Here is a 25,145-nt window from a genome sequence, read left to right as displayed (position 1 = left end):
TAAATTCTAATCATGTAGGCTGAGTGGACCTTGAACCAGCCTTCAGGTCAAGAGAAAAATCCCTGACCTGGCTGGGAATGGAACCCGGGGCCTCCGGGCGAGAGGCAGGCTCGCTACCCCTACACCACGGGGCCGGCTTTATAAGTCGGATACTGCGTGCTATTAATAATGACACAGCCATTCCAAGAGACAGTCCAGGGTATGATCCATGGCATAAATTGCGCCCTGTACTGGATCATTTCAATGCCTTGTGGAAGAGACTTCACGTGCCAATGCAGGAAGTATTATTAGATAATCACTTGTGGCAATGAAGAATAGAGCCCCGTTTATTCATTGCACGGTGAATTGTACAATGGGAAATATTTCTTTGCAACTGGGGATGCAAATGGTATGACTCAGAAAGTGGCAACCCACATTGTAGAGCAGCGTGGTCTCCATAATAAAGGCTATCATTTGTACACAGATAACTTTTATACAAAAGTTCCCCTAGCTGAAATGCTACTGCAAGTCAAGGTGGCTCCAACAGGGGCTGTCCATTCCAACTCTGCAATAGTTGCCATCCCTGAACTTGTGAAAACTAAACTGCAACCTGGAGGGTCCATATTCTACAGGAAAAGAGACATTCTTGTTTGTGGTTTCAAGGAAAAGAAAACAAAGAAAACCTGTTTACAGCCTCAGTACCGGTTTTCATGTACAGTAGATACTGCATTACTAAACAGAAAAATGGTAATGAAGTATACAAACCCCTCCACGTTCTCAGCTACAACAAGTACATGGGAAGGAGTAGATGCATCAGATCAGAAGGTATATCATGTTTGTTCAAACCATGGAACCAGAAGATATTGGACAAAAATATTCCAAAATTTTATGGCCATGTCTTTGCTGAATGTGTACATTGTTTACTGTAGCAACACCGACATCGAGAAGATACTTGAGCATGTGGACTACATAGGTGAAATTATTGAAAACCTATGTGTTCCTACAGCTACTACTACTTCACCACTTACATCTTCATGAAACACCCCTCCTGATTCCAAGCATTATTATGCTAGATTGCCTGGCACACAACTGAGGAAGTGCGGTGTATGTGTGAAGACAGCAGAAAAGCGAAGGCAATCCAGACATTGGTGTCCAGGATGTAATGTGGAAGTCCATGAAACATGCTGGGATCAGTTAGAGCACTTCTTCAGACCAAGGGGACACAGAAGGAAGAAATCTCAGGAAGAGGAAGTAGAATTAGAATAAGAAGAAACTGCAAGAAAAAAACAGAGCATTTTATTTTTGTCCTGTTTTGATATAAAGTGTTCTAGGAGTGCTAATTATGTACACATATTCCAGTGTTATTTCAACACTGTATAAGGAACATTTTGTATATTTCACTTTTTTGTTATGATAACCTTTTTTGTGCAATTTCACTTTGTGTTTTCAAGATATCAAAAATTAATACCAACAAAATTTTTGATTTCTGTAAGAGATCAATAGTTCTATCACTTTCATTTTTCATATGCCTTTTTATTTTGAAACAACTCTTTCTGATCAAAATTGTGCATGTGTTGTTGATTTCTGATAATATTTACCAATTTTATAAAATATTTTCTAAACCATTACATTTTCAGCATTAACGTCTGGCACTACAGAATATAGCATTGGCATTTGCAGGGTTAAAGAAATCCTTTAGTAGAGGTTCCTAAAATGCTGGATTGCTGCTCTATGTTAAAAAGTTGTTTTCATAGATATTCATAAAATGTTGGTCGCGGTTCACGCATAGAAATGGGATTGAAGTTATAGAGAAGGCTCTTCTGTATAAAGAATTTTGCTTTTAAAGAGTTGCTTTTAATAGAGGTTCGTAAAATGTTGGTGCGCTGCAATATATTAAAAGCTGCTTTTGATAGATAATCATAAAACATAGGTTGCAGTTAACGCATAGAAATGCAATCGAAGCTGGCTCTTTAAACATGTTGTAGTCTGTTCAAACGTTAACTGAGCCAAAATCAAGGTGTCTTCTTATGATATTAAAATATCTGGGTTATGTACATAAAAAACTATTCATTCAGTTCATGTGAATACGATGAATGAATCGCAGGTTGTGGGTTTGGATCCCACTGGTGTCTGGTTGGCCATTTTTGTTCTGTACTTAACATCTCTTCAACACGTACTAAATATATGTAACACGACCTAATAGGTTGAAAGTCGATTTTGATTATATCATTTATAATTTGTATTGAAAAGGTGGATATTAAATATAAAATATTTAACTATTATTGAATTCACAGTTCAATAAGGACCAATAATCATGAAATTCTTATCTTTTGATCACAATAAATGGCTGCATTGTTGACTGTGGAAGGAGATTTAGTTTCCCCATCAGTGAGAGTGTACCTGTCACTTAAATTTTGCATTAATGCCATTGAATGTTATGACTTATCCATACTTAATTCTTTGAATGTATGGTATAAATGTTTCATTTGAAATCATTTCAATAAAGAGTGGATCCATGCACTCTAAAAACATTCCCAAGTTCGAGCGGTAGGCGGACTCTTTCTGAAACACCACTGTATCCACAAAATGTATCTACAGTATATACATTCACGTAACTTTCACTACCCTTGAATTCAGATTAAATTTACAAAACAGCGTTATTGCCATAATCGCAATCTAAAACACTTTCTACAAGAATTTTCAAACTCTTGAAGTCATTACTGCGATACCGGTTCTACTGCATAATGAATACTGAATACTGTGCACTCTTGTTCAACAATCCCAGTGTCACATAGGAATACATGCAGCATTGTTTACCAACAGTACACGTCTTTAGTTCCTTACAGTGTGTATTGTGAGAACTTACATTGCATAGGGTATTTAATATACAAATACAAGCGAGACACTGCTTCATTGCAAGCTGAGCTTGTCATGTGATTCATGCACCAAAATACAGTGTGCGACCACAGCCCATCAGATGATGCAAGTGGGTTAACATATTTGAGCTTTACATTTGCAATATCCTTTGTTAAACCTTTTTTTTGTTTGTTTTTGTTTTTCGTTATCTTGCCGGTAAAATGTGTCTTGTGTTTCAGTAGCACCTCTGCTAACTCAGTTAATGTGTAGTAACTGTCAGCGTAGAGAAAGCTACCACTGTCCAGGTATGGGTTGTTAAATTTCATTACAATGGAAGCTGATTGTTAAAGGTAGCTTAACTAGTATATACCTTTGTTTTGTAGATGTTGTTTGTGTCATTGCATGGCTTAAATTTTCTGACACCATTTCTGTGGCTTTAGCAGGCTTAAATTGTTATGACTAGACATCAGATTCATATGCTGTATAAATCACCAATATAAGCATGCAAAAAGTGGTGAAATATGCATTTAGGTATGCAGTTATTTTCATGCATTAAACACTTTTATGAAGTGCAAACATAAGATTCTGTGATTCAACAACAGCAATACATAAAATCATGATCATGAATAAAGAAGTGAATGAAAAACAAACTGTCGCACTCTACTTACAGCTATGGTTGTTCCACTATTGCATAGTTTGTAAGCCGTATCAGTCTATCAGTGTTCACTATTAAAATACATGTGATAAATCACAAATAGTTTGCTTTGCAGTACACTACGACTTTTCTAAATCTGTGGTGTTTTTCTGTTAAAATGAACTTAAATGCGGAGAATGAATGATCTTGCTACATCTACGAATGTGACAGGACAGTACTTCAATTCGGGAGTGACTGTAGGTGTTAAACATTTTGGTAGATTCACATTATTAATACCAGCCAAAAATTTGTTTATAGCTACTGTGATGTTGTAGCTCAGATTTCGTTTGAGGACATCACAATATTTTGTTTGCAATTGGAGTCCGGGTTTTCAGTTCACGCTTCACTTTCTCCATAATCTCCAGCAAATCATTAAGATGCAACTCATGTGTTTCTAGCTTCTCTTGAAATCTTACCACAGCTGTATTGTTCATTTAGAACAAGGCCACTCATTCCGAAAGAGTTCACGGCATCAATTACTTTACATTTTCTTGAAGACTGTATGTGAAACGTATTAAAATATGTATCATAAAAGTCAAAAACATTCACAATAAATCCTAAATTTGAAATCTTTGCATTCATCTCAAATATATGCAAATATGCATATATATGCACAATTAAACTCACTATTAAACATAATTTGTTCAATTTCTCCTTCAAACACACTTTCTTGTCAGTTTTGGAGGTCTACCTATTGGCAAACAAAATTTGCATTTGCATACAAATCCTTTCTTGTTGCATAATTATATGTGTAACTTGCTAATTTAAATGTGAACAAGGAATCCACAATGTTTGGCGTGCATGCAATTGCGAGATTCACTATTGACCAGTCAGTGACTTTAGAAGAATACTGTGGTGCCATATAATGACACACAATAGAAGTACATAGCTGGAGTAGGCCATGTAGTTTGCCCTGCACATAGTATCAGCGTAACATGCATAGATGGCACAGCTGATCTTCAACACCACAGCGCCCAAAACTCTGCTGTGCCGCCATGTGATGTCACACCGTCTCAGATTTGGAGACCAGCATGACACCATATGGCAGTATGTGGCACCCAACGTGTTAATTACATTCCTTTGTAACCTAGCATGTATCATGGTTTATGAATCTTTCAAGATTTTTTGCTCTCCTGTTGGAGGTATAAATACGAATCTGCTGGGGTGAGTGGCTCAGATGATTGAGGCGCTGGCCTTCGGACTCCAACTTAGCAGGTTCAGTCATGGCCCAGTCCGGTGGTATTTGAAGGTGCTCAGATAATTTAGCCTTGTGTTGGTAGATTTACTGGCACATAAAAGAACTCCTGCGGGACTAAATTCCGGCACCTCGTCATCTCCAAAAAGTGTAAAAAAGTAGTTAGTGGGATGTGTAAATCTATTATTATTATTATTATTATTATTATTATTATTATTATTATTATTATTATTATTATTATTAAATATGAATGTTTTGGAGGTTAGAGTTCCAGGTTATCAAAGAAAATGAATCACATCATTTACTCTAATCATTTGCACAAATATTTAAGAAACATGATATAAATGATACATTTTCCAGTCTGTTGAAACACGAAATGTAACACTTAGGACACAATAAGATGAATTACTTACCTGCTTACTTATAACATACTTGAAAAAAAAAAAAAATTATTATCAGTAACAGAATGACATATTTTGTTATACAAGAACATCCCCTCAGATTCTGTCAGATCACTTTTAACCATGCAAATGTATGTGCAGTATCCCAGCGCGGGGTGGCTGCAGGTGTCAATGCACTACGGCTATAGAGCCAAGCTCCACGTTAGGGAAATAAGTGGGTTTGAACCTCACCGTCGGTTGTCCTGAGAATAGTTTTCTGTGGTTTTCCATTTTCACTTTCAGGAGAATGTTGGGACAGTTCCTATTCATAGGGCACCACCGATTCCTTCCACCTCCTTATCCAATTTCATTCACCATCATTCATTTCGTCTTCATTAGCTCCTCAACGGACGTTGGTGTCAGGTAGGGAATACAGCCGTAAAATCATGCCAGATAATGTAATCTCATCCCATCCCCGACTTGTATCAGGAAACGAGACTAAGGGGTAGACATGCATATATGTACAATATCGTTTTTGTTGCGTCAACATGTCAATGGTTGAAAACAGGTAATATGAATAAGTGTGTCTAATTATTTGAATGTTGAAGTATGTTATTGACTCTTTGGTAGATTTGAGAAATTTTCTGTCCTTAATTTAAAACATGCTGATTTCAGGTCACTAGCCTCAATTGTGGCTTGCTAACACAAACATATCTGTAGGGGTGAATAGGGAGAAGTGCCATGGAGTTATAGCCTGTTTGTCTTCACATGTATTAGAAAATGAATGCAAGATACTGATTTCTGGAAGAAATTAATGTACAGAATGAATTAAAGAGTACTTTATGTGATTTTATCTTTAGTGTTGAAACAATAACCTTCAAAACAATCTTGAGTGGCAAGCTGTTACCAAATTTCATAACATTTACTGCAGATGGGCATGTATGGTTTACAATATAACTTAATATTCAATCAGGAAGATCGTTGATATTTTTTTTTTTCATTGTAGAAAATATATCTCCGCATGTGTATTCACAATTAATGGAATAAAACTTATGTATCACTCGAGGGTCATTTTTGACCCCTCTGTCTTTCTAGGTGGTGTGAGTCATTCTGTCTTTCTAGTGTTAAGTCTCTTGTACAAATATTTTGAAAATTAATGCAGGTTAAAAGTCAGGTTGTGAGTTTTACAAGTAGGAAAAGTCCTCTCAGTTTTAATTACTGCGTTGATGGGGTGAAAGTTCCTTTTGGGGATCATTGTAAGTATCTAGGTGTTAATATAAGGAAAGATCTTCATTGGGGTAATCACATAAATGGGATTGTAAATAAAGGGTACAGATCTCTGCACATGGTTATGAGGGTGTTTAGGGGTTGTAGTAAGGATGTAAAGGAGAGGGCATATAAGTCTCTGGTAAGACCCCAACTGGAGTATGGTTCCAGTGTATGGGACCCTCACCAGGATTACCTGATTCAAGAACTGGAAAAAATCCAAGGAAAAGCAGCTCGATTTGTTCTGGGCGATTTCCGACAAAAGAGTAGCGTTACAAAAATGTTGCAATGTTTGGGTTGGGAAGAATTGAGAGAAAGAAGAAGAGCTGCTCGACTAAGTGGTATGTTCCGGGCTGTCAGCGGAGAGATGGCGTGGAATGACATTAGTAGACGAATAAGTTTGAATGGCGTTTATAAAAGTAGGAAAGATCACAATATGAAGATAAAGTTGGAATTCAAGAGGACAAACTGGGGCAAATATTCATTTATAGGAAGGGGAGTTAGGGATTGGAATAACTTACCAAGAGGGATGTTCAATAAATTTCCAATTTCTTTGAAATCATTTAGGAAAAGGCTAGGAAAACAACAAATAGGGAATCTGCCACCTGGGCAACTGCCCTAAATGCAGATCAGTACTGATTGATTGATTGATTGATTGATTGATTGATTGATTGATTGATTGATTGATTGATTGATTGATTGATTGATTGATTGATTGGTTTCGTGGGGTGGATATAAATACTAAGTTTATCAAATTGTGCTTTAAAAGACACAGTGATATTTAACATCTGGTGAGAACACAGTTAAGATGTGTGGATTCAGTATACTTTTCTGGGTGGTTTGAGAAGTGATAGGATAGAACAAGGAGAGATTTCAATAAACACATCCAAGAACATTCCACTACTGTATGTGATATATTTGCAGTAGTTCCAATTTTTTATTTCCTCTTGCAAGTCCTCCTGAACATTTCATTTCAGATGTTTCTGTTATCCCTACATATCTTCTTACGAATATGGCTTTCCAACTCAGTATTAAACTTGTTTATACTGCCTCATATGTTCCCAAAATTCAATAGAGGAACAACTTCAGTGCAGCCTGATAATTGCCCTTACCATACTTCATTGTAAAAATCAAATCTAAAGATTGTATTTTGTTATAGAAAGGCTCTTCTAATATTCTGTCCATATGTTGGGAGTTGATGACACTGTATCAAGATTTAAGATATTCTTTGATGCAGATTTATTCTGCTTCGGAAACAGATCTTACACTGGAGCAGATACATAAATGACATAATATTCTCTATGACAATGACATCACTAATGCGCAGCACTTTTTAAACACACTAAATTCTTTACACAGGCCAATCAAATTCACAATGGAATGAGAAACGGTTTATCTAATTTTTAGGCATCACAATCAGTAGAAAAAAGTCAAACAAAATATACAGGAAACCCAGTCAGACTTCACACACAACAGACAACGGACATTGAATCGAACCTCTTGAATGTGCACAAATTAGCAGGACTGAATACAATGATACACATTGCTATACCAATGAGCACAACAGATTTTAAAAATGAAAGACAATATATACAATTAAACAAATGACGAAAAAGAAAATCACCCACCTGACACAGTAGATTGAGCATAAAAGAAACAAAGAAAAGCACACTATAAGGAACTAGGGGCATGTACTGTTGGTAAACAATGCTGCCTGTATTCCTATGTGACACTGGGATTGTTGAACAAGAGTTAATTTTCATTGGTATTTAGTATTCATTTTGCAGGAGAACCGGCATTGCGGTAATGACTTGAAGAGTTTGAAAATCCTTATAGACAGTGTTTTAGATTACGATTATGGCAATAATGATGTTTTGGAAAATTGATGAGAGTTCAAGGGTAGTGATAGCAACAGTGAAAGTTACTTGAGTGCAAAGTGCATTAATGAAAGTAAATGTGCTGTGCCAGATCCTTGGAAATGCATGCAGCCGGTGACACAAAACAACAGTAAAGATTGGAAAATTGGAGAATAAAGACAATAATCCTGATATATATCCAATTTGTGGGTACAGTGGTATTTCAGAAAGAGTCCGCCCACCGTCCGAACTTGGGATGTTTTTAGAGTACACAGATCCACTCTTTTTGAAATGGTTTCAAATGAAACATTCGTTCCACACTAGGCAAATATCTGCGCTGTCCTCTGGAATAATAATAATAATAATAATAATAATAATAATAATAATAATAATAATAAATATCATCATCATCATCATCATCATCCTTTTTCACATGTTTGATTAATGTGTGGAACGCCATAGGACAGTGTCTGAACCCAGCAACTTTTGAAATGCTACCCGCAGTAGTAGTGTAAAAAAGGACCTTCATCGCTAGATACAGCGCACCTTAGTGTTCTTTTAAATATAGAGTGCAATTTCAGTGCCTATTCTTTGAATTCATCCATGGAGTTGGACTGTGAGTTGTCTCTGCTAGAGAATCACAGGACAATGAAATCACCAGTTAAGTCTTATGTGAATAGTATAATGATCATGCCTGTATGTGGGCAAGTAATAAACATTTACTTCTTTGAATTAAAATCAGCTGGCGAGAGATAAACTGTATCAAGTAGTGCAGAAAGAATTCATTAGTATTTCTCTGCATTCAGCTGAGGTGATCCTCACATAAGGGTACTACTCTTAGGTAACGTATATCCATGGTGTGGGCATTGCCTGTGGTTAGTACCATCATGTGTATCCCACTGATGTGTGTGTGTGTGTGTGTGTGTCTCTCTCTCTCTCTCTCACTTGTCTGCGTGGACTAATATCCATGCGAGAAAAGATGCCTCATGGTTCTAATTTCATCATACTGAACACCATGGGTTGACGTTACTTTTGATTAGTACTACCGTGCGAGGAACACTGTCTTCAAAAGGGGTCTTCAATACCTGTGAGTAGTACCACTATATGAAGAACACCATGGATCTACGTTGCCTCTGATTAGTACTACTATGTGAGGAACACCGTTGGTCTGTGTTGCCTGTAGATGGTACCATAATGTGTGATACATCGTGGGTTTGCATTGCGTATGATTAGTACCACCAGGTGAGCAGCACCGAGAGTGTACGTGGCCTGTGATTAGTTCCACTATGTGAGGAACACCATAGGAAAACAGGCGTCTGTGATTAGTCCCACTAGATGAGGAATACCATGGGTCTGTGTTGCTTGCGAGTGGTGCCCTTATGTGAGGAACACCATGAGTCTGTGTTGCTTGTGAGTGGTGCCATTATATGTGATATACAATGGGTCTGCATTGCTTGTGATTAGTACCACCAAGAGGAACACCGTGAGTCTACGTTAATTGTGATTGGTACCACTATAGGAGAAACATCATGCTTCTGCTTTACTAGTGATTAGTACTATTATGAGGGGCCGGTGACCTGGATTTTGGACCCCTTTTTATAACAAGCATCATCTCGGAAAAGAAGGCACTGTGGTCCACTGATTGTTTTGCATTAATGATCATTTTTTCTTCATCATTCATTTTATATTTTAATCATTGGATACATTTTGAAGTTTTAATTATCGTTTCATTTTGTTGCACCTCGTACCATTTTGGGTCGATGACCTTGCTGTTAGGCCCCTTTAAATAACAATCATCATCATAACAATAATAATCATCATCATCATCATTAAATACCATTTATGAGTTGCTAGGAAATATTCTTAATTTACAGTCATCCACAAGAGAATTAAACTACTAATTACTAACTTCAATTTCCTGATGAAGATAGGCTAAACAATCTTGTTCTCAGCTGCAAGACATGAATGTAGAAATTCTGTGATTGGCTGAGACCTGACATTTACAGTGACTTTCTGGAGTGGCTTATCGTTCCAAGGAGGATACAATCTATCTTTCTCTCTCTAGCAAACTACGTTGTACTGTAAGCAGGAAAGTCCCTGAGCTGCCTTCTTGTTTATCGGTAGCAGATGTGGGCTCAGTGGGTGAAGGCTGTAATCTTTGAACAACAGACAAAAGTGACTTAAAGCAGTGTGTTACTTTTGTTCTGGACTTGAACATAAGCTTTTTAATACTAAATGGATGAAATTGTGGAATTAATTTATTTCAACCTTAGGATCATATATACATACATATTTTTTATATCTATTTTTTTTTTTTACCTTACACTCTATTAATGGAGAAGTGTCTGTCTGTTAGGTCATCAGCCCAGAGGCTGGTTGGATCCTCAAATAGCACCACCAAAAGTTAGGCGGTTATAAGAAAACCGCAAAAACCAATGGCAACACAAAAATGAGGCGTACTAGGCAAGATGAGGAGTGAGGTAGTTTGCCATTGCTTTCCTCACTGGGTCAGAAAGTGCTATTGCAGCGCGACTGACCCTATGAGCAACACCTTTCATAACACTCAGATGCACTAGACATGCTCTGAATGTCATTACTCAGCACCACCCATACCCCAGCAGCTTCCATATTGTCACAGCCATGGATGAGACTGAGACTTCGGTGGAAGCTACACTTTACTCTGGCCTGTGCTAAGAGATGGATACAAAAGTACTGTATCCATCAAGAAATGGCAGACCCTCCGTATTTTATATGAAATGGAAGTGATGTTCTTGTATTTGCATGGGTTGTTTCACTGTGCAGTGAAAATTAGGATAATTGTTGCCCTGGAAACTTTGAGCAGGAGAACTGAAAACAATAGTTCAAAGATTCATTTAGCACAAATCTCAGGTTAATGGGACAGTTAGTTGGTGAGAAAGAGAGCGAGAACTTAGGCGTGTTTTATTGTCCTCTACTTGGTCGTGCGCACCAAGTGCTTTCATTCCTTATGTTATGTGTCCTCAGCTCTCACTTCATGCAGTTCAGTCTAGTGTGTTGTTATTGCCAGACTATTCAAACTTAGTTACTTCTGCACTATAATTCAAACTACACCGTTCCATGCTTCCATGCCAAGCAACATCGTATCTCAAAGTGACAGCGAGCCAGGCAGATTACGAGTTGCAAAATGTTTAAAGGCATTGAAAAAATTATAGGAATCCTCACCACATCATATCAACATGCATATCATTGGAAAGTTGGGGATTTATATAATGTTATCAAATTGTATTACTCTTATCATCTTTTTGTATGCCTTATGATTCAGTGTTTCTAAAGTAGAATAACATGATGTGGAAATGTGTTGCTGAACTGTGATCAGTCATTGTATGTTATTGCTAAACTGCCTCTGATTCCTGAGATCATGTTAATATTTTCATTAAAACTTCAAATTATCGGTACATAGTCTTAACATATATGCTGTCACAAAGTTTATATTAAATTCACACATAATGGTGAGAGATATTTCAGTATCCTATTATTGAATAAAAAGCAGACATTATTTTTCAAAATGACCACCTTTGGTTTGCATACAGTCCTTAAGTCTTAGTGGCCACTCATCAGTTGCAATACACACCACATTAAGAGGGAATTTCACTGCTGCCTTCACAAGAGTGCTTTAAACTGGCAATATTTGGGTGTCTCGTCTTACAAGCCATGTTCTAAAGTATGGACCACAATTTGTAGTTAAGAGGGTTAAGATCCAGACTTCCAGAAGGACACTCATAGGTAGAAATAAATTCTTGCACATAGGTTGCAAGGCACTGCTGCATGGTGCGAACCTTATGTGCTGGGGCTGCGTCCTGCTGTAAGCTCCAGTTTTAACTTTGGAAGAAGGTGGTGTTGAGGTTTGTAACCATTCTCTCCAGTACTGTCTCCTGGTACATTTTATCTGATTTTTTTTTTCTTTCTTTTTTTTCTTTCCTGTTGTTGCAGAAATAGAGTTTAGTTGTGTCTTCAGTGAAAAGGATTCAGTCAGTGCCCATTTGCTGCATATTGTGTGAGTAAGTGCTTTGCTTTTATGAGTTTCTGGCACTTCAGTTCTTTCGTGTGGAGGTCTCCTTTGTGTTGTTTGTAAGCATATAGCCCTAGGTCACCATCCAATACATGAGACATAGACTTTTTGGATATTTTTAAATCACAGGCCATCAGTGATTGTCTTTGTAGCAGATTTCTGCACATGTGATTCACCACAGCTTTCACTAATTCTGGAGTTTGTATTGTGAATGGGTTTCTTTTCCTGGGGTGGTCTTTACCATTCCAGTCTCTCAGAAATATTGGATAGTGTGATACACAAACCTGGGCCGATGACCTTCGATGTTAGGCACCTTAAAACAACAAGCATCATCATCAGCAAGTACACAAACTTCTTAGATTTTGAGCTTTTGGAACATTTTAGATATCTCACCCATTGATCTGCTTACCTCATACAGGACAGTATGTGCTACACAATTTTTGTAATTGCCCCAATCCATGGTGAGAGTTTGTACCATCAACATCCTACATCTGTATTGCAAGTAAACTTGACTCATGTGTCACGTCATGCATTGAGAATGTGCTGCCCTCTATGGAGCAGAAGTACAGCCAGTCCTCAAAGTTGTGACTATTTATTATTTACTAGCATTTCCATTTTGAAATTTACTGTATTTTTACTTTAAAATATCTAATTATTAACTAGCTGCTTTGTGGAATGTTTGGAGTCAGTTTTCATTGTTATAATGTGATTGTTTATTTCATATTTTGTAGATTACTGAAGGAATGTGAAGTGTTCCATATTGATGGTACCTTCAGATGTGTGCCCAAGAGTCCTTTATGTCAGCAACTTACGACTATAACAGCAATGCAGGATGATAATGTAAGTAGTCAGCTGCTACAGAAACCCTAAGATTTTACATGGTAGAGGCACTGACTGTGTTTTGTAGAATAGGAGCAATGTTGAATTGTTTGATGTTGGATATTCAATTTTCTATTATTACTAAAAAATCCAGAGTAGTGGAGGCTATTCAATTATTAAAGACTGATTTAAGATTCAGCAACAGTGTATTATTTCATATTCCCTGTAACACTGTTTTGTTATCTAGTAAATGTCACTTCTGTTTTGGCAGTCCTTCAGTAATGCTATCTTCTAATTTGGCTAGTCATTAGTATTACATGAATGACCTGCATAAGCAGAAAAGTATCAGGAAGAAGAAGAGAAGATTAGTATTACTCACTCAGCTTCATACAAAATAGTACTAACAAAGATATCTTCTTGCTTTCAGGGCTTTCCTGTGGTTCTAATACTCATGTCAAAGTGCAGTAGAATGGCATATGTCACAGTACTGCGCCGAATTCTTCAGGAAGAGCCAGAATGGCAGCCATCTATAGTCATAGCAGATTATGAAAACATACTTCAGAGTGCTTTGGATGAAGTATTTGGTACAACTGGCCTCACTTCTGTTCTTGGCTGTTGGTATCAATATACTCAGGTAATGGATTTGGCATTAACTTACTTGTACATTATGTTATTAAATCTTAAATGGGTTATGAAGATACATAAGCACAGGAAGAAGGAGGATTGTACATAACCTACTATGTTTACTTATTTATAATGCAAGTTTATCCATTGTACAATCAAGATGTGTAATGTTTCTCTCTTTTACAAAAAAATAAGTACAGTCAGCAATTAGCACATGTTCTTGGCTCCTGCCAACAGGGTGAATTCGTGTAGAATACGAGACACTACCTAATCAGGAACAAGATAACGTCAGCGCTGGCTGAGAAGAACTATGAAGTTTGTGAGGATGTTCACTGTGCTTCAAAAAATCAGAGTACACGCAGAATTTTTATTATAGTGATTGACAGGAAAACTAAATTGGGATATACTGTATTTATGCAAATAATCCCTGCATATTTAAGCACAGAATTGGGGTGCGGGTTTTATTTGCGTCAATGTTGTCAACATGCTCCTAGCTCACCTAGTTTTTGATGTTGGGTGTACAGTTATGCTTTGTGTACCTGCAAATGCAAGAAAACTGTCCCCATATACCATATTTAAACAGAAAACAATTCAGACTTTTAATTCTAAATTGCCTTTAAATTTTTAAAAATTAGTATTTTACAGAGTAATTTAAATTCCAAATTTCTCTGTGTCACGATAGGACGCGTCTTCCGGAAGGGGTAGCTTTCGGCACTTTCACTCACTTCTGTGTCTCTATAGTGTATGTCATAGTTGCTAAGTTTGAGTGAAATCTAAATTCTTTTGTATTCAGTGTTTTAAGGAACGCCATAATATCACGTAGCAGGCAGTGTGCAGAGAAGAAGAATCTGTGAACACTGGCAATGTCAACACTTGGCAAAAAAAGCGTGGCTAATAATTATAATCAATTCGTATGCACCAAACATTGGCATTGCTGATGAAACTGTGTTGTTTTGTTTCTTTAATGCCGAACCCAAACGAATATGTGGTACTGTACTGTGTTGCAATGCAGATGGAAGCGAAAGACTTTCTCCCCTCGTCATAGGAAAGTGCGATAAGCCACGGTGTTTTAAAGGTGATGGGCACTTTCTATGCAAATACAAGGCATCTAAAAATGCTAACAGTGCGTTATTTGAATACTGTAAATGCACCTTGTTGGATACATTTTGGAAGTAGTTGTTTTCATGGGCATTTGAAAGTTTTAAACTGTGAATCATGTTAATTGCATGCAGAATATTTTGTGATGCGGCAAGGGTTGGCATTTCTGAAGTACGAGTTGGCGGTTAATTCTGTAATTTGAAGTCCGATTTATGCGTTCAAAAGACTTTGAATTAATGACATTTTACTGTATTGCAAAACTAACATCCGAATTCGCTGGTGTGTCTCTTTCAAGTGTTTACATTGCACGAAAAGAATTATCCACCACTGGTCATGTTACTATCCGAGTAAAAAGAGACTGCTTGTGAGAAGTGTTTTAAACTGGAGTGTGGTGAATTTGTAAGTAATTTAGGAGATGATTCTAGTGATGCAACAGCAAACAAATCTTCCAATCAACAGGGAATTAAACCTATTGCAAGTTCAGATTAATGAAATAACTGTCACATAAGTAGACCTACTTGCTAATTTTCATGGCAAATATATTTCATAGCAGTGATAATGAATTTTTATCATCTAGGCAAAGCGGCTATATCAGTTAAATTTACGTTCATATTTGACCTCGCGGAGTGATATGAAATGTTTGTTTATGCTTAAGTTACTCTTTTGATGGAAGGAATTTTAGTTCATTTCATGTTTTTCAAAATGAACCTTCTTAAAATTAGGGTGTGGGTATTATTCAGCGGCGGGGATTATTTGTGTAAATGCGGTATTACTGATCCCAATGTATGGTTTGTATTTGACAAAGGGCAGCCAATGGGCAGTCGGTTGAGAAAAGAAGGCTATTTACGAGCCAACAGTAAACTCTTTTAACACGTTGGGTGCCATGTGCCGCCATATGGCATCACGGTGGTCTTCAAATTTGAGATGGTGTGACGCCATATGGTACTACGTGAAGAGTAAACTTCAGGGTCTATTCCAGCTATGTATTTTTCTTGTGTGCCACCATGTGGCGCCACAGTATTATTCCGAATTCACTGACTGGCCAGTGGTCATTGTCAAAGGTGAAAGCGCACCAGGCATTGTTTATTCCTCGTTTACGCACGTATTATCACTCAGTTTGTATAGTTTTGCAAAAATATAAAAAAATGGAAGATATTGGTAATAATCTTACTAGAAATGGTAAGCGACTAGCAAAGAAGAGAATTAGTGAAGTGGATATTTGTGAATTACTGATGGTTTCTGATGGAGAGGAAGATGTAAGTGTAGTTGGCAGTGAATATAACGCTAGTGATGATGAGTGCAGTGACAGTGACAGCATAACGGATGTATGGAGTGATGCGGAAGACGATGGCGATACTGATAGTGATATAGGTAGGGACAGTGCCGGTGCAAATGGTGCAGACAATCATGTGAACAATGATCTCTGGGGTCCTTGTGTAGGGGCACAGAAGGATATTCCGTTTACAAGCCAGGAGCATCTAAATCTTCAAATTAATACTTCTACAGTCGCACCATATGAGTTTTACCGACTGTTCCTAACAGACGAAGTTCTTGATATGATGGTCTACAAACTAATATCAATGCAAATCAAACACTAGCGTCTATGCATATTAAGCGTTCTAGTCGTTTGAAGGAGTGGGTAGATACTACAAAGGAGGAAATGAAAGTTTTTATAGGTTTGAGATTGTGGATGGGTCTTGTAAGAATGCCTTTATTATCAAATTACTGGGGCCAGTTTTCTGTATATGGAAATAGTGTAGCTGATAAGGTAATGCCAAGAAATCGTTTTCAGTTACTACTTTGATTCTGGCACTTTGGTCCCAACGATGCTTCAGCTGGAAAGTTGCACAAGATTCAGCCACTGTTAGATATAATGCATATGAACTTCAAGAGTGTCAAAACTCCAGGTGGGAACCTCGTAGTTGATGAATCAATGATAAATCATGGAGGGGCCGTTTATCATACCGGCAGTTTATGCCTGGTAAGGCACACAGGTACGGTGTTAAACAATTTAAGCTGTGCGACGACACGGGCTGCACCTACAAAACTAAAGTGTACTCTGGTAAAGGTACCTTGAATGTTCAGAATACACTGAGTATGGCTACTCAAGTTGTAATGCAACTCATGGACCCGTATCTGGACAGTGGTCGCTTTCTCTGCACCGACAATTATTACTCATCAATTGAGTTATCTGAGGTGCAACTGGATTGCAAGACACATTTTATTGGCACACTTAGGAAAAATAGAAAAGGTTTACCACAGGATGTTGTAAATGCAAAGCTTAAAAAGGGTGAACTCATTGTAATGGAGAATGGAAATGGATTGACAGTGATGAAGTGGAGAGATCAGAGGGACGTGCTGATTATGTCAACCGAATGTTCTAATGATGTAATTGCTATGGGCAGAAAGAACAGGAAACACGAAGATGTGGTTAAACTGAAAATGGTAAACACGTACAATAAAATGAAAGGAGGAATAGATATTGCAGACACACTTTCTTCGTATCACACTGCAATGAGAAAAACCATCCGATGGTACCACAAAGTTGCAGATGACATTCTTTTTGGTACTGCCGTTGTAAATGCACTGCTTCTGTACAATAAGACGCAGGTTACTGGACATCGGAAAATGTCTCTTGCGGAGTTTCGAAGGAACGTGGTCAACACTCTACTTTTTATAACTAACAACCCTGTTAGACGTACTCCTAAGAGAGAGAACCACTACCTTGGAGAAGCCAACAAGACGGAAGGACAGAAAAGTACCAGTTAAGTGTTATCAAGTTCAACATTGTACTTCCGAAGGATGTCAATACAAATTATAAAATTATTTTTTTATTTCTTCCTTTCAATATTGCAGGAAAGCTCGAGGTCGGTGTCGAAGCTGCTATCAGCAACTAGCAAGGTCATGGGCAGAAAGGCTGCTGCTTCTGCCGCAAAAAGGGTGTCAACTGTCTGCACAACCTGTCCTGACACACCTTTCCTTTGTCTGAAATGCTTTGAATCATTTTACAACAAGAGTGACTGAAGGTTAATTGTTGTTTAACCCCTCAGCGTCGCAGCCATTTAAATAGCTTCCTACCCCGCGGCCGGATGAGATTTCAACTACGCGCGACTGAAATACATCGATTCGCTTAAAGCGTTACTACAAGTATAAGAGTAGCCCGATTTTCACGAAATTTGGAATTCCTTATGACAGAACTATGTACATGCAGATAATTACATAATTCTTTCACATTTCCTTAGTAATTTAGTTCCGTGTGATAGAGTTCGAAGCACTCTTTGAGACAGGGACTCATGTCACACTCCTGGCAGCAGTACACTGACGTCTTCTTTCCGCCGTGTTTTGAACACAGGATACAATGTCTCTGAGGTTTGGATTTCCAACTCTTGGGTGCTAATTTCCTGATAAAATGTCTTTCCTGCAACCTTGGAACTGTATTATCTGATGCGCGCAGGCCTTGAATATTTCGTTCCCCTCCCTCCGGAGCGTATTTTGTAAACAAACCTTTCACCAGCTGAACCCGATAAGGTAATTGCTCAATATTTGTCTCTGTGGCCTGTGTGAGTATTATTAGAGAATTTAGCAATCAGAATTCACAGTTGAAAACTTCTCTTTGACCTGTATAATTATCTATAATCTCTTACACGAAATTTCCAAGTACTGTTTCCTCCTCATCGTCACTCTCATCATTTACCACTGCTACATCATCTATTTTATTATCACTGCTGCTTATTATACTGTCACTACTACTTCCAATGAAACTTTCATCTGAATTATACAATATTTCAAGCACGTTACTGTCAGTCATACCACGGCTGAGCGCGGCGCGTCACACGGACTGGTGAAGCTGCAGCGAGACCGAAAGCAACAGGACGAAACTGAATGAGGGGAATAACATTTATGACGAAACAAACCAACTCGATACATATTTCAGATAAAAGTTCGAGACAACGTCTTTCAAACGAGATATATACCATGAACAACTGGTTCTCGTACCGTATGACAGAAAGCAGCACTAACTGATGCCTACACAGAGCGCTCGTGGAGAGTTACGAAAATATTACAAGCTGAGAAATAAAGACAAATATAATAAATAAACCGCACTCCCAATGTACAAATAGAGCAAAGAACATCACACGAATAGACAAACTTCTCAGATCATCATTTCTTTATTTTATTCTGTGGGAAAGAATGAAACAAACAGACTTTAAAAAAAGTAAGAGATTAGTGCTCAGACTTATTTGACAAATAATTATCCTTGCAAAAACAACTACATTACAACGATTTTTCAATTCTTATTTACAACACTGATAAACCCGAAACTGTCTTCTTGGAAACAAAACAATTTGCATATCAGTAACTCCAAAACTCTTCGCGCTATAGCCGTAAATGTGAAACCATGTATGGGTCTATACCACGTATAGAGGTCGGCGGCTACGGAAGAAAAGAGGGTCTATACCACGTATAGAGGTCGGCACTGAGGGGTTAAAGACTAATGCTTATGTTGCAATGCGAGTGTCACTGCCTGCCAATCGTGCCGCATTTTTTTCGAGTTATCAGAAAACTGTTCACAACAATATGTAATGTAATATAAGTAGTTGTTTTGCATTTTACTAGGTTTTCATAAATATTGCGTTAATTTGAATTAGCAAATAAATCTCCCGTACTTGAAATTGGTATTGCACATTCCGTGTCAAAAAAATTCTATGACACCATATGGCGTCACACTATATTTTATCTTTCGTAAAAATTGATGTGACACCATATGGCGTCACACATGACCTTGGTATGGTGAGATAAAATTTACTTAGTACATCATATAAATACATCCCAATATTATATAATCAGCCTACAACTCGTACAATTGCTTTGGCACCAGCGGAATACTATTCAAAAACATGCCTGGCACCAGTGGAATAGTGTGCTACAATAGGCTCGGCACTCAACGTGTTAAGAGATTATATGATCTTAATGTTACAGGGCTGCTGGTAGGGTGTAGTCACCATTCTAAAAATGTTCTCAGACTTTTGCATAAGTTTCGGTCTGAGGAAACAGTTAGGTCAGGAAATTTCCTTATAGGCTCTAAAAATCTCCCTTCATATTCTGCAAAATCATTTATACAATCTCTATTAATCTAAATTGATCAGTCTTGAAGTGAATGTAAATTTATTGTAATTTTTTTTTATAGCCAAATTTATGTATGAACTCGAAGACTTGTATGGTATACTTTAATGGCAACCCATAAATTGGGAAGCAATGAAATACATTGTTTACTTTTACTTTTCTAAGATGTTCCATAATGTTAATGCTATTGCATTATTTAACATTTATTATTTACTAGCTTTTTTTACTGTTGCTGATGGATTAATTTTGTGCAATTGCAGAAAACATCTCTTTATAATTACTTAAGCATTTGTGCCATCTAATGGAGATGAGTGGCAGAGGTGGTAGACAGAGCACACATCATTTAATTATAGTCAGTCAGTCTAATGTTATTCTTCTTCTTATTTTTTTTACAGTTTGTTTTACGTCACACCGACACAGATAGATCTTATGGCGACTATGGGGTAGGAAGGGTCTAGGAGTGGGAAGTGGCCATGGCCTTTCCTGGTGAAAAATGGGAAACTACGGAAAATCATCTTTAGGACTGCCGACAATGGGGCTGGAACCCACTATCTCCCGCATGCAAGCTCACAGCTGCGCATCCCTAACCGCATGGCCAACTCGCCCGGTTTGATTCATTTTAGAGGCTTAGGACATTGTAGGCTATCAAACTCCCACCTCGTTATCCTTCATTAAATTGAACATGTTGTGGCTCTAGTAGTGTTTGCACCCCCTGTGGGTGGGGGACGCAGACGAAGAATACATCCATGGTATTCCCTGCCTGTCATAAGAGGCGACTAAAAGAGGCAACCTAGGTGCGGACATGGATTGTGGCTTGATATCATGTGTTGCAGAAGACATCTCTTTATAATTCCTTAAGCATTTGTGCCATCTAATGGAGATGAGTGGATGAGATGGGAGACAGAGCACACATCAGTTGATTATAGTCAGTCACCCTGTGGATGGGAGGGGCTGAATGCATCCACAGATAATCCCTGCCTGTCATAGAGGCGACTAAAAGTGTCATGTAACTATGGTCCCCTCTTTATTTTTATTGTTTTTTGAGGGTTGGTTGTAAACCGATTCAAAATTCTTGATGTGCGTGCTGCTCGGAGATGGGCGTGTTACATGTGCGATTATGCCCGAAAGCCCGCTTGTGACCACCCAGGGATCAGCGGGTGGGAGCATCATGTACCCATGCAGTAGTATCCGCCTGACAACACAGGTCCTCGCACAGCCGAATGCCAGGAGGACATATTATTATTAATTTTTAAAATATTTTTTCTCTGTATATAGTGCTCTGTACATGCTATGGGGTACTTGCTATTGCGGGTGATTGGAGGAAGGGAGCTAGTGCTCATTTCCCCAGTCATTCTGTATTAGGCATCGTCCAACATTGGACCCCGGACAGTACCGGCTACGACCAGGTGGGTATTGCCTTGGCTACTTTGTTCGGCTACAGAGACCCCTGATTGGAGTGGGTGGCATTCGGGGAGGATGATTTCGAGCATGACTTCGAAACGGCTTTGACCTGCCCCACCAAAGTCTTTGGGATCCAGCTTCCCTAGGTTTCAGGTTGCTACCAGAACCGATGAGCACGATTTTAAGCTGGTAAAATGCACAATGGTAGTCTGCTTTTAAAGACCCGCAAATCACTGCAAGCCGATCAGTTGCTTATGTGCGACCACTTTGGCAAAATCCCCGTCAAAGTGGAGGAGCACAAATGCTTGAATCTGGTTCGCAGAGTCATCTTCCATCGCAACCTTATTTTGAACACTGATGATGAGTTGATGGAAGACATGAAGAACCGTGGCATGACACACATCCGGCGCATTATGCGCAAAGTCAACGGTGAAGACGTTGCCACTGGTGAACTCATTGTCTCCTTCAGGGGGTCAGTGTTACCAGACAAAGTCAAGGTAACAACTTATTGTTGTGATGTGAAGCCGTATGTCCTGCCTCCTATGCAGTGCTATCAAAGCCAAAGATTCGGACATACGGTATCTCGTTGTTCGAATCAGTCTGTGTGTGGTACATGTGGAAGAGCAGTTCACGGCACGGAAGAGTGCACAACTCCGTACAGGTGCACTAACTGCCCTGGTCTTCATTCTCCTCGAGATTGGAACTGTCCGACGTATCTGAGTGAGAAGAAGATCCAGGAGATCAAGACCTTGGATGATCTTTCCTACCAGGAAGAGCGCCGTAAGTTTAATTCAACGAATATACCTGCCAGTACATTAGACTACAGCATGATTGCTCATTCATGACATTGTTATCAGTGAAGATCATTGCGTCCAAGGCGGCTGTTGCTCCCGTGACCAAAGCTGCAAAGAGTAAAAGATCGAAGGGGGGTGGCCACCCCATCTTTGACCACAAACAAGTCTGTGCCGGCTGGAACTTGTAAGCCGGCACAGCAGGGGAAGAAGACACCGTCTCCTTCCCTCAAGAGGTCGGCAAAAGCCGAGCCCAAGCTGGCGGAGACGGCATCATCGACCGGGGCTGGGAAATTATCTCCCAACCCATCTAAACATGAAAAGAATGTGGAGAAGAGGAACACCCTTACCAGGTGCTCCCGCACTTCTCCTGCGAAGGGGAAATCATGCCCTCCATCTGGAGGGTATGAGTCTGCACCAGCAGGGTATGCCTGCTCCAAAACCTGCACTCTCCCCTCGGAGGGGGACATCCCGCTCCCCTGGAAAGCGTCACAGTTCTGGGCATCAGCCCACCGTCTGTCGATGATGGGATGGACATTGAGCTGTCATCTACATCTACGGATGTACACTGACTGAGCAAATGTCATGGGATAGCGGAGCACTGATGTGTAGGTGTGTTGTCTGCGCACCACACGCCCCCTGTGCCAGCGGCATTTGTATAGGAGACCTTGTGAGCAGTGGCTGTGCATGTGACAGGTGTAACATGGAACGTCGTCGTGAGCTGACACCATTTGAACGGAGTATGGTGGTCAGTGCCTGCCGGATGGGAAGTGTGATTTTGGAAGTGGTGAGGGAATTTGGCTTCACACGATCAACCGTGTCCAGGGTGTATCGTGAATGATTGAATGCGGGTGTCACCATCCACAACATAACCAAAACATAACTGGAAAAACAATTCAATTTTTGAAAACATTGCTACTATTATTACTGAAACAGAAGATGTTCTAAACAAAATACCTCAAGAAAAACAAAATGAAATTAGATATGAAATTAAAAAAACACTACCACAATATATCAATAAAATCACCCAAAACCTCGAAATCAAGAAATCATAAACCAAATACAAATTAAGGTACTCAAAAATAAAATCCAGCAAAATAACTTACTAGTAACAAAGCCAGACAAAGGAAACACTACAGTCATTATGGATAAAGAGGAATATATAACAAAAACAAAAACCTGCTTTCAGGATGAAACTTTTCAAATTAAGACTAAAGATCCTACTAACAGTATCCAAAAGAACTTAAAAATTCTCCTAAAAAACATCAATTTTCTCTTGAACGAACAGGAAACTACAAAATTAATCACCATGAATCCAGGGATACCTACAGCTAAAGCTTACCCTAAAATCCATAAAGACAACACTCCTATGAGACCCATAATAAACTACAGGCCATGCCCTATCTATAAATTATCCAAATACATACAAAAATTCCTTTAAAAACATTATGTCTTTCAAGCAAATAAAACCATAAAAAACTCAATAGAATTTTGCAGTATTACTAAGAATATAAGAATAGAACATTTCTACAAGCTAGCAACATATGATATAACAAACATGTATCCTAATATACCCACACAAAAAACTATTACTATCATAGAATCCAATCTTTATAACCATAGTAAGCTAAGCAAATTGGAAATAGATGAATTTATAAAACTATTACAATTTGCTATCAATAACAATTATTTCAAGTTCCATGACACTATCTATCAACAGAAAGGATTACCTATGGGATCACCAATATCAGGCATAATAGCTGATATATATATGGACTATTTAGAACACGAAGAAATCAAAAAAATAGGAAATATCATCTATTGGTGCAGGTTTGTCGATGATGCATTGATAATCATGGACAATAGACATACTAATGAAAACATAATCTTAGAACAACTAAATAAAATATATCCCCATATTAAATTTACCATGGACACTGAATATAACAACACCATAAACTACTTGGATATATCCATAACCAGACATAACAACCACCTAACATACAACATATATAGAAAACCTACCCATACATCAAATACAATAAAGATAGACTCCACCCACCCACATACTCACAAGAGAGCTGCATACTATAGTATGATTCACAGAGCATATAACATTCCACTTTCAAAGGAAAATCTAAATAAAGAATTAAACACAATCCACGAAATAGCAAAACAAAACGGATATAAAAGAGAAATGATAAACCAGATCATCAACAAAGTCAAAAACCAACCGAAAACCAAGCTAACCAGAATCACCAAAGATAAAAAAGAATATGCACTGTTTACTTACAACAATAACCATATACATCCCATAACAAATATCTTCAAAAAACAAGGTCTAAAAATAGCATACAAAACTACACGCAATAACACCAACATACTATACAATTCCAAATTAGTTAATAACATAAATAAATACAGTCACTCAGGAGTCTATCGCCTCAAATGCAACGACTGCCGAGCCAGCTATGTAGGGCTTACTGGTAGGAGTTTTTTAATACGATATAATGAACATGTAAATGCCGTCAAACACAGACACTTCTCAGCTATGGGTCAGCACATTGACGATCAAAAACACAATTTCACGGACATTAATAGTGACATGCAAATCCTCAATATGAATCCAAAAAGTCCCTTGCTCAGTATAATAGAAGAATTTTACATAAATTTAGACAAATACGTCAATCCGAACTCCAACTTAAATGAAAGCATAGACAGAAACAATATTCTTTTTCATGCAGTAATTCCCTTACTAAAAGATTTCTACCTTAAAAGAATTAATAAACAAAAATCCATACGTTCAAATCAACCGCCCCAAGACCTCCTCCCCTCCAACCCCACTCCCGTTACTAACACTCCACCCATTCCCCCAAACCTCCCCTCTACCGTCGCCAACTACAATCTCAGAGCAACACGTATCAGATCTCAACAGGCAGCTACACAGAATGCACGGCTCCAACACCTAACGTAAGTGAAACGACATACGATTTACTATTACACTTTCATACCAC

General features: G+C 38.3%; 1 protein-coding gene across 6 annotated transcripts in view; it reads left to right on the top strand.

Annotated features, from left to right (window-relative positions):
• Nucleotides 1–25,145, top strand: part of LOC136857976 (uncharacterized) — a 162,440-nt gene that overhangs the window by 56,528 nt on the left and 80,767 nt on the right. For all 6 annotated transcript variants that reach the window (XR_011017588.1, XM_068225387.1, XM_068225389.1 and 3 more), the window contains exons 4-5: nucleotides 13,006–13,114; nucleotides 13,521–13,727. Coding sequence is in view for 5 of the 6 variants with exons in the window: in XM_068225387.1 (XP_068081488.1) it covers nucleotides 13,006–13,114; nucleotides 13,521–13,727 (316 nt within the window). In the remaining variant the exon portion in view is untranslated. The remainder of the gene's footprint in view (nucleotides 1–13,005; nucleotides 13,115–13,520; nucleotides 13,728–25,145) is intronic.

This window comes from Anabrus simplex, chromosome 1, assembly GCF_040414725.1.
Source record: "Anabrus simplex isolate iqAnaSimp1 chromosome 1, ASM4041472v1, whole genome shotgun sequence".
NCBI classification, from domain to species: domain Eukaryota; kingdom Metazoa; phylum Arthropoda; class Insecta; order Orthoptera; family Tettigoniidae; genus Anabrus; species Anabrus simplex.
Note: the sequence above shows the minus strand (reverse complement) of the source record. Positions and strands in the feature narration are given on the sequence as shown.